Here is a 14174-nt window from a genome sequence, read left to right on the forward strand (position 1 = left end):
TTTCATCCTTTCGGGTTCGATAAATTAAGTACCAGTTACGCACTGGGGTCGATGTAATCGACTTAATCCGGTTGTCTGTCCCCTCTGTGTTTCGCCCCTTGTGGGTAGTAAAGAAATAGGTATTTCGTCTGCCGCTACGTTCTGAGTTCAAATTCCGTCGAAGTCGACTCTGCCTTTCATCCTTTGGATCTTTTCGGTTTGAACGGCAGTTTTTTAATATAATTTCCACGTAACTAGACATTTTAAAACTTCGTATACTGGTAGAATGTGTTTATAAAACATCTTTTTCTCTTGGCTTTATTGAGAAAATTCTATACTTTGTAAGATATTTGTTGTTGTTTTTTCTTCAATTTCTGCAATTTCAACCAATCAATGACGTCTATTGAGGTAAAAAAACATTCTGTGCCGTATGAATATGTCCCTCGTTTAAGAAACAGATTGGGTTTATTTACATTAGTGAAGAAAAAAAGATACCCTTCCCCCCACCCCTAACCCTAACCCTAACTAACCCTAACCCTAAAATAAATTGAAATGCAATAGATCGATACTAGGGTCATAATTATGGGTGACAATTTCATATGACACCGCTAGAAAAAAAACTGCCGTTCAAACCGAAAAGATCCCATCCTTTCGTGGTCGATAAATTAAGTAGCAGTTGCGTACTGGGATCGATCAAATCGATTGACCCCCCTATCCAAAAATTTTGGGCCTTGTGCTTAGAGTAGAAAGGATTATACTTCAATTTTTTTTTTGATACTCCTCATCATAATGATGAAACGATGATGATGACGACGAGGAGGTAGTAGTAGTGGTGGTGGTGGTGGTGGTGGTGGTGGTGGTGGTGGTGGTTGTGGTAACGATGCACATTCCCGAGAGCATTGTTCAAGTATCGAGCTGAGATGTCTTCTGAGTCGGGTACGTTAAAACTCGCTGTGTTGCCGAAAAGTAAATAGCTTGTTTTTCAAAAGAGGGGGAAAAAAAGCGTACTAGCTCACCTCAGAGTGCAGACTCTATTAACCTGCCTATCAACGTTATTGACACAGAAAGATACAACTCAACATTACAATTCACTGTAGACATATGTGTATGCATGCATGCATATATATATAGGTATGTATAATAGTTCTTTAACAGTGGTAGGATGTATCGAAAATATATTTTACATAATGCAAACATGAACTGGAATAGAACTCAATAATATGGTTAGAATGGCTAGATACAGATTTATTGATATGTATTTTTATCAACTTTGATATATATACATACATATACATATACATATATGCATACACATATATATATATTTGTACATATATACACACATATATACACACATATATATATGTACATAAATACACATATATACACATATATACACACATATATATATATATGTACATATATACACATATATGTGTACATATATACACATATATATGTACATATATACATACACACACATACACATTCACACTCACACATACACGCACACATTTTTATTAACTTTTACGAAAGATTGACGTTGAAGTTTGGTCTTGCTCTGATGACCTTTTCCTTATGAAAGTTAATAAAGTGTGTACTTTACTAAAAAGTATTGAGTAAATCCTTCCTGTTTAATGTTAAATTGTTTTCATTTGTAACTTGACATAAAAGCACGCATTAGTGTGTGTGTGTGTGGTGTGTGTGTGTGTGTGTGTGTATGAGAGAGAGACATAGAACAAATTAGTCTTCAAATTCGACTTCAAAAAAATGTTCGATGGGTGCTGTAATTTACTTTCCATTATAAATTTGGAATTAGGAAATCTATATAGAAAGTTCAGAAATCAAAATAATGTCTTTTTTAAAACAAAGAAGCCACACACACACACACGCGCTCACACACACAAGCGCATGTACGCACACACACACACACACACACACCAGAATTCTACAAAATCGTTCTTGAAATCCTTACCTGGTGTATTCCTCTGGTTAGTGTCTGACAGTGTATATCTAAAGTTGATTGTCGACTGTTTTGACTTGATTCTTGTTTCGAAGAATTTCCTCTCTGCCACTTTTTCTGGGAACTTTTGTGTTTTTTCGTGTCTGTTATGACATCGGGATCGTCATATTTACAAGACAGCTGCTTTGCGCAAAAATATTCCGACTGTCGGTTTTTATCCATCATCTGTTTTGAAGTTTCTGCTACACATGTATTGCGTGTGTTTCTCTGATTGTTTCTCCTGACAATGCACACGGTTATGGAAACAACCAGTAAAACCGAAACAGTTACTGCAGCAACAATAATTGCAACAAATAGGTTGATGGGGATTTTGGTGTCTGGTTCTGTATCAACAACGGAAAACATCCTGGATGTCGAATTACTAACAGTTAGAGTCAAAGATAAAGTAGTTCTTGCTGATAGAACAGGTGTACCACTGTCTTTAACACTCACAGAGATATCATATACTCCGGCATCGTTCTGGTAAACAGGCCGGGAAAAGGTTAATACGCCTGTATAAAGATTAACACTGAACAACTGTTTTTCGTTTCCTTCAATTATTTCGTATTTAAGGAAAGCATTTTGACGACTATCTCTATCAGATGCTCTGAGAGCTATTATATCATTTTTACTTTGTGGATTGTAGTAGACATCAAAACTGAAAGGGTTAACACTGGGAAAAATAAAATATGGAGCATTGTCATTTTCGTCCATAACTTCCACGATGATATTTGCAGTATTATTTAAAGGTGGGATGCCATTGTCTTTGACAAAAACGCCAAATTTGTATACTTCATTTTGTTCACGGTCGAGTGACGCGATAGTTGAAATGAAACCAAAATTAGAAATCTCAAAAGGAAGAACATTTTGTCCATTACCAATTAACGAAAAGGTCAGTTGGCCTCCAGAACCAAGATCTGGGTCTTTAGCATTTATAAAACCAACCGGAAAATTTGGTTTTTCGTTTTCGTATGTAAGAAACTTGAAGGTATCCTTTGTAAAATATGGCCGCACATCATTGACATCCATTACTTGAATAGAAAAATTCCTTTCAGTTTTTAAGGGGGGATATCCTTTGTCTTCGCAAACAATGGTAAGATTAATATGAGTCTCTTTTTCTCTATCAACCGACATTTTTACCACTACCTTATATCTATTATGACTCAAGCTTTGAAGTTGTAGTTTATCGTGATCGATATTGCATGCCACTTCCCCGTTTGGTCCTCTGTCATTATCAACAACTTTTACATAAGCAATAAAGCTGCCAACTTCCATCGATTCAAATATTATGCCAGTGTTGCCAGTTAGTTCTGAGAAGTTCACGTCTATCATTGGAGCGTTGTTTTGTTTATTGATAACATTTACCACAACTGGCACGACGGAACTCAGTGGAGGATTGCCATTATCTCTGGCTTCAATAAATAGTTTATAGATTTGTTTTCTCTCAGGTTTAAATTCTACGCTCAAGAAAATCTTTCCACTATTCTTATCTATTTGAAAATTGGATCTAGCAATGTCAGATGTTTTTGAACTAAGATAAAACGATATGTTTCCATTCTCCCCACTATCTAAATCTTTCGCTGATACGGTGACCACTGGAACTTGTTGCTGATGGTTGCTGCTTACAGATACATTGTAAATATTCTGTGTGAAAACAGGAAGATTATCGTTGACGTCTGTTACAGATATGTTGACTTTTAAAATTCCATTCATAAGTGGAGATCTTCCGTTTCTCGCTAAAACTTTAATTAAGTAATTATCCTTTAATTCGCGGTCTAATTTTTTCTCCAGACTAAGTCTTAGGTATGAAGTACCATCAACTCTTTTAAAAACAGACAGAGTGAAAGGATCATCGTCGTTCTTGATCAATTCATAATTTATCTGAGAGTTTTGTATCCCAACATCTTTATCGACGGCGTTTGGAATAGATCGCGTCGTCCCTCTTCCATCAGTTTCAGAGAAAGTCAGATTAATTTGTGTTTCTGGAAACTCTGGTTGATGGTCATTGATGTCTTCAATGATAACCTTAATTTCGAGTATTTTTAAAAATGATTTCCTTCTTCGTACAGCAATGTCAACCATCCTATAACACTCGATATTGTATTTGCAGAGAGATTCCGCATCTAATGTTTGAGCAGTATAGATCTCCCCCGTCTTCGATACATTGAATAGCTGTGAATTATCAGTTCTGTCTTTCTGAAGCTGGCTAAACCTAATTAAACTATGTTCTTCGGGTGGAAGACTGTCCATAAGATGAGTGTCAGCACCAACATTTCCTAAATACGTTCCAGGTCTGCTGTCATCCATTATATAATACGTGAAGTCTACGCATAGACATGTATGAAGACAAATCAGAATTAGACGAACGTCCACCCACATTTCTCCATAGAAGACTTGACGAAAAGAATGGTAAACCAGTTCAACATGAATGGTTAACAATCTCTGAAATATAAAAAAGAAATAGGTAAAGTTATTAACGTGTTTCAAATAACATCTTTTTAAAATTTAACCATACATCATCTTAAATAAGGGTCGTATATGACATAAAGAAATATTGGTTAAACTAAAGCGTTAAACCCGGTCAAAGAAACAAAAAGAAAATGTGTGTAATTGGTGTAAAACAACTTCCTCTAAACGAATATGAAAAAAAAAATGCGCGCACGTGAAAGGGGAGTGAGGGAGAGGCCTCGGAAAATTTACATATTAAATTTTACAAAGTCTATGCTCTTTTACTGAGTGTTTCACCTACTGGATTGAGGCCAATCTGGGGCATCACCTTCGGTAATATCAGTTTCAAATTTTGACACAAGCCCGGAAATTTAGTGGTAAGGGGAAAGTCGATTACATGGAGCCCAGTGCTCGACTGGTACTTATTTTATCGACCCCGAAAGGATGAAAGGTAAAGTCAACCTCGGTGGAATTTGAACTCAGAAGATGAAGACGGACGAAATGAGGCTAAGCATTTTGCCCGACTGCATAATATTGATATCAGTAATTATTGAGTTTTCTATATATCTGTATCTATTTATCGTATATTCTTTTACTCTTTTACTTGTTTCAGTCATTTGACTGCGGCCATGCTGGAGCACCACCTTTAATCGAGCAACTCGATCCCGGGACTTATTCTTTTGTAAGCCCAGTACTTATTCTATCGGTCTCTTTTGCCGAACCGCTAAGTAACGGGGACGTAAACACACCAGCATCGGTTGTCAAGCAATGCTAGGGGACAAACACAGACACACAAACACATACACACACACACACATATATATATATACATATATACGACAGGCTTCTTTCAGTTTCCGTCTACCAAATCCACTCACAAGGCATTGGTCAGCCCGGGGCTATAGCAGAAGACACTTGCCCAAGGTGCCACGCAGTGGGACTGAACCCGGAACCATGTGGTTGGTTAGCAAGCTACTTACCACACAGCCACTCCTGCGCTATATAACTTTTTTTAAAGCGAAGGGGTGCAACTCTGCGCATCATTTCATACCCATGTATCTACTTGCATATACATAAAAAATTATATAAGTAAATAAGGTATCTCACAGAATCAAGGACAATGTGGTAGAATGTATCATGCCTTCCCTTTTTGTTCTAAGTACTGGTGTAGTTGCAAGCAGACATAGATACAATCTCAGCCTACCCACTCTAGGCCCAGCGGAAGTTCTAAGATGTGACAATCGGAAAGGGGGATGGCTGCATCAACGTCGGTATTCATTTCAACTGGGAGAATGGAGCAATTGGTCGTCTGGGCCATGAGCTGAACCCACGACTTAATGACTGTGAGCCACGCAGTGTGTTCAAGCCCAGGATCATAGGGTTGTGAAACAAATTGCTTATTTAAATGGCTATGATTACGCTTCTATTAACAGAGATTAATTTTTCTGAAACAGAAAATGAAAAGTATGTTCGTAGGGATAACAGCAATAAGGAATTATATAACTGTTTCTTTATATTCTACATTCCAACAAAAAGTAGACCTCTTCTCATCCTGTTTGTATCGTAATGTAATGATAGTTACACAATATTTGGTTTTGAAGTAAAGGTTTGATATAAGACAGAGTTCAATATCGACTATAACAGATCTTAATTTGGAACACTTATCAAAGCAAGGTTTCATACATATATTTCTGCTTTGCAAAGTCTTTTGAATAATGTATGGTAGAAAATATTGATACATGAGATCGTGTTTGTAATGTTAACATGTTTGCAAGCAGACGATGGGCAGCAGAAAATGAAAAATACATACAATTTAGAATTGATAGAATTTTTTATTGGAATCCTAGACATTAAATTATAAGAGAACTTCCCAAATAAGGAAGTCCTTAAATAAACAAGAATCCGAATCATGTCTGCTATCCTCAGCAAAAATGTTTGAAATAACTTGGTTATGCTAACCAAATGGAAGACAACTGAAGCCACGTAAACATCTTATATGGAGAATGGAGAAATAGTCTGTTAGAAAACCATTCCTATGCTACAAATATGTCTGCAAATCTGACATAAAGACTAGTGGATTTGGTCTGACAAGCTGGGAATCTTTGGCAGCGGATTGTACTAAATAAGAGCATGTTACAAAGACAGACATAGTGTGAGGAGCAATCAGATGAGATATGAAGAGTGAGAAAAGCTAATATCAATGTACTTTCATCTAGAAATGCAGGCTGCTTCAAGATTCAGTTGTATACCGTAAATCCTCGAGTATAGTCGGCCCTTGAGTATGATACGCAGGAGATTTTTAGGGGGCTGTACCTCTGAAAAACCTAAACCTTGTGTATAATACGCACCCCTTCTTTAACTTGAGTCAAGGAGGTCTATATAACGTCCTTAGTTTGTAAAAATGCATACGGTAACGTCCTTTATTATTATTGTATATATAACATAATGTAAACGTGTAGCTTTTTTGTGCATTTTGCTTGCAGAAAATAAAGAAATAACAGTGATGACATTTAATAAATGTTGCTTACTGCAAGTTATGGATGATTCTTCTATGACTTCATTGCTTTCAGGCTTAGCTTAAGGTATTTTCGCGCCCGACATCACAAAATGTCTGAGTAAACATTGCCGGACAGCAAATCAAGACTCGGACATTGCTTAGAAAATAATTTGCATTTTTAACCTCGTATATAGTACGCACTAGGGATTTTGACCTTTAAATTTTTTGGGGAAAATGCGGATTATACTCGAGGATTTACGGTAGTTGTAACAGAATCTACTTGTAGTGTGATATCAGAGTGGTATCATTTGCAAACTTCATCTCCCCGATCAGGATATTTTGTACTCACGTTTTTGCAAAGTTGAACAACCTTTAGTGTGCAAGGACATGTTATATTCTTAAAGGCATGTGACAACAGGAGAGAAATGATGCTAAAGATTAAGGTGGGTGAGCACACAAGCCTGCTTCACTATGTTTTTGGACGGGAAGGAGATTGGCATGGAACTGTCGTATTGGCATGGAAGTGTCGTATTTGATAGTACGTGACATATCTTCATAAGAGCTCACAGAAACGGTGGAGAAGAGCAACATAAGAACTCCCGTTCAGATCCTGACTGACCAGTGGTGCAAATATCCATTGTCTCTCAAAACAAACAGATGCCAAGGAAAGAGTTTTTGTTTAACCCCTAGCTCAACAGTGAATAAGCAGGCCTATGATTAAAGACATCCCAGCTGTGACCACTCCATATTAGTAGAAATATCTATGTTTACATTAACTAACATATCTTCTTTTATTTATGAACAGTATGGTTCATAACGGAGGCGCAGAGGCCCAGTCGGAGGATCGTGGTTTCGATTCCCAGACCGGGCGTTGTGTGTGTTTATTGAGCGAAAACACCTAAAAGCTCCATGAAGCTTCGGCAGGTGGTGGTGGCGACCCCTGTTGTACTCTTTCGCCACAACTTTCTCTCACTCTCTCTTCCTGTTACTTGAGTAATGCTGCGGTGGACTGGCGTCCCGTCCAGCTGGGGGGGGGGAGGGGGAACACATACACCACAGAAACCAGGAAACCGGGCCCATGTGACTGGCTAGGCTTGAAAAGGGTGACGTTTTTTTATGCTTCATAATGAGGATTTGACTGATATTTTTAGCAGATGAGGGCCCCTATATGTCAACATAAAGCTCTGCTGAAACAGCAGATATATATATATATTTTTTCCCTACAGTAGTCAAACAAATCAATTGTTTCCCTTTTCAACGATTAGGCCCTTGCTGATGGAAAGCATCAAGCATCTGAAACTTTAGATATTGTCATTGAACCATGCGGGAATTATGCGGGGTTTCGATATCTACTTCGAGTTGAAACTCTTTATTGTATTTAAGTGAACTGGCTGATTCAGTGTTAAGTGTCCTTACCATGGATACAGTGTAAAGCTAGTTAAAAGGATACAAATTCATCGACCCTTCAAAAACAATGGACCAGCACACCGCCGACACTCTCAGCCACGCCTATCAATAATCTTGGTTGTTATTTAACCAACGGTCCCATTATTGATATATGTATTATTTATATATGTATGTGTGTATGGAATTATTGGTTACACTTACATACATACATATATACATACATACATACACATATATGTAAGTATACACTCACATTTATATATATATATATATATATATATATTATATATATATATATATATATATATAAATATATATATATATCATTATATATAAATACATATATATATAATATAGATATATATACACACACATATACATATATAATATATGTATGTGTGTGTGTATATATATATATATTATATATATATATATATATATGTATTTATATATAATGATATATATATGTATACATATACACATATATACATATATATACACACATATACATTTATATGTGAATACATATATATATACACACATATATACATTTATATGTGAATACATATATATATATATACATATATACATTTATATGTGAATACATACATAATATATATATATATATATATATACATACATACATACATACATACATACATACATACATACATGCATACATACATACATACATGCATACATACATACATACATACATACATACATACATACATACATACATACACACACACACACACACGCACACATACATACATGCATACATACATACATATACATGTGTGTGTGTCTGTGTGTGTGTGTGTAAATATAGGCTGTGATAAGTAATTGAACTTTTATCAGCTACACGTATCGATCTGTACTTACAGCTTTCATATCCGTACTATCAAACCCCCTTTCACCAGTGACATTGCACTTAAATGTACAAGAAGTGCATTTCCATTGTCACTTAGCCTGAAATATTACTTCACGTCTTTTACACGGGTTTTGTTGTTTGATATGTGGTTTGTACCTGACACTGATTAATAAAGACCTCAGTACTTCATCTGCAAATTATATACTTCATATTGGTCAATTTTATAGTTTTATTTTTTTCTTGTTTCGTTTTGTTTATTTTTGTTTTTTTTATTCTTTATCATGACATCCAACGAGTACAATTATTATTTATTGATCTTTTTTTTTTTACATAGGTAATAGGTTTCAGATTGATTGAAAAACAGGCAGCGAGATTGTATGGAAGTCATGCCTTTGTCAAGGGCCTTAACGATATTAGTCAAATGAAAATGGCTATAGACAGGCACAGAAATGGAGGAGTCATTCATTAGAGTAAAGTATATTAGTGATTACTTTTAACTAAGCACAAAGGGCTCAGATTTATAGGACAGTGGAAAATGGAAGACTATGGTGTTCGTAACTTTTACAAAAGCTGGCAGTAGTGTAAAAGAAAGCGACTAGGAATTGAAACTGGACAAAGAAAATGGGAGTCTATGACATTTATACCTATTTCTTTACTACCCACAAGGGGCTAAACACAGAGAGGACAAACAAGGACAGACAAACGGAATAAGTCGATTATATCGACCCCAGTGCGTGACTGGTACTTATTTAATCGACCCCGAAAGGATGAAAGGCAAAGTCGACCTCGGCGGAATTCGAACTCAGAACGTAGCGGCAGACGAAATACCGCTAAGCATTTCGCCCGGTGTACTAACGATTCTGCCAGCTCCCCCACCTTTATACCTTTTGCAAATCAAGCTGAAGCATAAAGGAAAGCAGCTAGGAATTGAAACTGGTTCTCAGATTCAATTCACTGGGATTTTATCTCTGAGCCAAGATGTTTATCATTTAGTTTTACTATACCGTAAATCCTCGAGTATAGTTCGCCCTTGAGTATAATACGCAGGGGATTTTTAGGGGGCTGTACCTCTGAAAAACCTAAACCTTGTGTATAATACGCACCCCTTCTCTAACTTGAATCAAGGAGGTCTATATAACGTCCTTCGTTTGTAAAAGTGTATACGGTAACATCCTTTATTATTATTGTGTATATAACATAATGCAAACGTGTAGCTATTTTGTGTATTTTGTTTGTAGAAAATAAAGAAATAACAATAATAACGTTTAATAAATGTTGCTTATTGCAAGTTATGGATGATTATTTTATGACTGTAAATCCTCGAGTATAGCCCGCCCTTGAGTATAATACACAGGGGATTTTTAGGGGGCTGTACCTCTGAAAAACCTAAACCTTGTGTATAATACGCAACCCTTCTCTAACTTGAGTTGTGTGTAATTAAGTCAGCGGCACCTAGTCGAACAAACACTTCTGCGCATGCTTAATACAATAATGTTGATGTTCTTAACTGTTATATGGGAATGTAAATATGTTTGCAAATTGTTTTTGTTACATGTTATTCTGTGTTCTGAATTCTTAAATTTTAATAAATGTTGCTTACTGCAAGTTATGGATGATTCTTTTATGACTTCATTGCTTTCAGGCTTAGCTTAAGGTATTTTCGCACCCGACATCACAAAATGCGTCTGAATAAACATTGCCGGATAGCAAATCAAGACTCGGACTTTGCTTAGAAAATAATTTACATTTTTAACCTCGTATATAGTACGCACTAGGGATTTTGACCTTTAAATTTCTGGGGGGAAAATGCGGATTATACTCGAGGATTTACAGTAAATTAAAGGCAGCAATCTAGCAGAATTGTTATTACTTTGAACGAGTGGTGGAGTAATGCATTTTCGATAATCCACTTGAGTTGACTTCGTTTCTTGATACTTTCTGATGCTGTAGATTACAATTATGATACAAAAAAAAAATCCCCTCCTTTTGAGGACTATTACACTTTTTCCTTTCTAGAATTTGTTTACTGAATGTTTTTTTTTTTTTAAATGAAGATTTATTTGTATCTACTGTCACACAAATGAATATACCACACAGGAGTTTTTGTATACCGTAAATCCTCGAGTATAATCCGCATTTTTCCCCCAGAAATTTAAAGGTCAAAATCCCTAGTGCGTACTATATACGAGGTTAAAAATGAAAAATATTTTCTAAGCAATGTCCGAGTCTCTATTTGCTGTCCGACAATGTTTATTCAGATGCATTTTGTGATGTCTGGCGTGAAAATACCTTAAGCTAAGCCTGAAAGCAATGAAGTCATAAAAGAATCATCCACAACTTGCAGTAAGCAACATTTTTAAAAATAAAAGTATTCAGAACACAGAATAACATGTAACAAAAACAATTTGCAAACATATTTACATTCCCATATAACAGTTAAGAACATCAACATTATTGTATTAAGTATGCGCGGAAGTGTTTGTTCGACTAGGTGCCGCTGACTTAATTACACATAACTCAAGTTAGAGAAGGGGTGCGTATTATACACAAGGTTTAGGTTTTTCAGAGGTACAGCCCCCTAAAAATCCCCTGTGTATTATACTCAAGGGCGGGCTATACTCGAGGATTTACAGTATATATGATACATTTTCATACATTTTTATACAAGCCTATATAAGTTTAACAGCATTTCTTTTGGTTCTTTACATTCCAAGTTCTAATGCTACTGAGGAAGACTTTGTCTTACAATCTTCCAGGGTCAATGGAATGAAGTACCAGTTAAGAACTGGGGTTGATGTACTTGGCTGGCCCCTTCCCCTCAAACTTGTTGGCCTTGTACCAAAATTAGAGCGGATTATATATTGAATTCCTATATTAGTTTCAAATTTTGGCACAAGGCCAGCAATTTCGAGAGTCAATTACGTAGACCACAGTGTTCAACTGATACTTATTTTATCATCCCTGAAAGGGACAAACGGCTAAGTCCACGTTGCGGAATTTGAACTCAGAACATAAAGAAGGACAAAATGCCACTAAAGTATTTTATCCAGCATGCTTCCAATTCTGCTTGTTCACTGCCTTAAATTGAGCTCTTGTATTGAGTACATGGTTATTATGTCTAAGTTACAGGGGTGTAAATGCACCAGCATCGTTTGTCAAGCGATGTAAGGGAGACAAACACAGACACACAAACACATACATACACACATATATATATATACATATCGGGAAGGTTTACGAAAATAAACAAAAGACGAAGGCAGGTGGAGATCAAACAAACAATGTATTAGTATGGCACTCAGGAATAGAAATAGAAAAAGTCTTTTATGTTTCGAGCCTACGCTCTTCGACAGAAAGATACACAGAAAAGAAACAATGAGAGAGAAAAATTGCATGTAGGGGCTAGACGGGCTTCTTTCAGTTTCCGTCTACCAAATCCACTCACAAGGCTTTGGTCGGCCCAAGGCTATAGTAGAAGACACTTGCCCAAGGTGCCACGCAGTGGGATTGAACCCAGGACCATGTGGTTTGTAAGCAAGCTACTTACCACACAGCCACTCCTTTATCTTATAAAAATAAAGGAATATGGTACTCTATTTAAGAGCATTGAATGATCAACATACAAACAGACCATATGATGGAACACAGAAGGCTAGATATTTTGGTCCAAGACAAGAAAGACAGAAAATGAAACATTATTGACATAGCAAACCCCAGGGACAAAATCGTAAAAAGTAAAGAAGAAGAGAAAGTGTTGAACTACAATGGAGGAGAAGGGAACTGGAAACAAAATGGATCTTAATGGAGGCATTTGTAATTCCAATTGTAGTTGACGTGTTCGGAATGATAACCACTGATCTTAAACCTTGGTAAGAAATGTTTCAAATCAAAAGTTGCATGACGATACTGCAGAGATCTACATTGCTTGGGGTAGCAAGGACCATAAGAAAAGTCCACGAGATGCTGGAGTGGCTGTGTGGTAAGTAGCTTGTTTACCAACCACATGGTTCTGGGTTCAGTCCTACTGCGTGGCACCTTGGGCAAGTGTCTTCTACTATAGCCTCGGGCCGACAAATGCCTTGTGAGTGGATTTGGTAGACGGAAACTGAAAGAAGCCCGTCGTATATATGTATATATATATATATATATATATATATATATATATATATATATATATATATATATATATATATATATGCGTGTGTGTGTGTTTGTGTGTCTGTATTTGTCCCCCTAGCGTTGCTTGACAACCGATGCTGGTGTGTTTATGTCTCCGTCACTTAGCGGTTTGGCAAAAGAGACCGATAAAATAAGTACTGGGCTTACAAAAGAATAAGTCCCGGGGTCGAGTTGCTCGATTAAAGGCGGTGCTCCAGCATGGCCACAGTCAAATGACTGAAACAAGTAAAAGAGTAAAAGAGTGTAAGAGAGACCTGAGGCTGCGAGGAGTAGGTTGCTCGCAAGAAGAAATTACCCTGGTTCTTTGTTCTCCCACTGAAACACAGTGAAAATATAATTCCTTCAAATTTTGGTACAAGACCAGTAAATTCTAGAGGGTGGTGGTGGTGGGGGTGGGGTATGTAGTCAGTTACACAGACCACAGGAATGGAAGGCAAAGTTGACCACAGCAGGATTGGAACTTAGAGATCAAAGAGGTGGAAGAAATACCATAATGCATTTTTTTTCCAACGCTCTAATGACCCAGCCAATCCACCACTTCATTAATGATGATGATGATGATGATGAAAATCATGATGATCATGATGATGGTGGTGATGGTGTTGGTGGAGGCAGTGGTGATGGTGGTGGTGGTGACGATGGTGATGATGAGGTTGATAATAGTAGTAATAGTAGTAGTAGTAGTAATAATAATGATGATGATGATGATGATGATGATTAAAATCATGATGATCATGATCATGGTGGTGATGGTGGTGGTGGTGGTGGGTGGTGATGATGATGATGAT

The 14174-nt window shown here is 36.7% G+C and overlaps 1 protein-coding gene across 3 annotated transcripts in view; it reads right to left on the reverse strand.

The window, feature by feature from the left end:
• LOC115218741 (protocadherin gamma-C4) overlaps positions 1 to 14174 on the reverse strand; it is a 454793-nt gene that overhangs the window by 346725 nt on the left and 93894 nt on the right. For all 3 annotated transcript variants that reach the window (XM_036508599.1, XM_036508594.1, XM_029788643.2), the window contains exon 2: positions 1955 to 4423. In XM_036508599.1, the coding sequence (XP_036364492.1) occupies positions 1955 to 4360 (2406 nt within the window). In that variant the 5' untranslated portion in view covers positions 4361 to 4423. The remainder of the gene's footprint in view (positions 1 to 1954; positions 4424 to 14174) is intronic.

Source organism: Octopus sinensis, linkage group LG14 (genome assembly GCF_006345805.1).
Source record: "Octopus sinensis linkage group LG14, ASM634580v1, whole genome shotgun sequence".
NCBI lineage: Eukaryota > Metazoa > Mollusca > Cephalopoda > Octopoda > Octopodidae > Octopus > Octopus sinensis.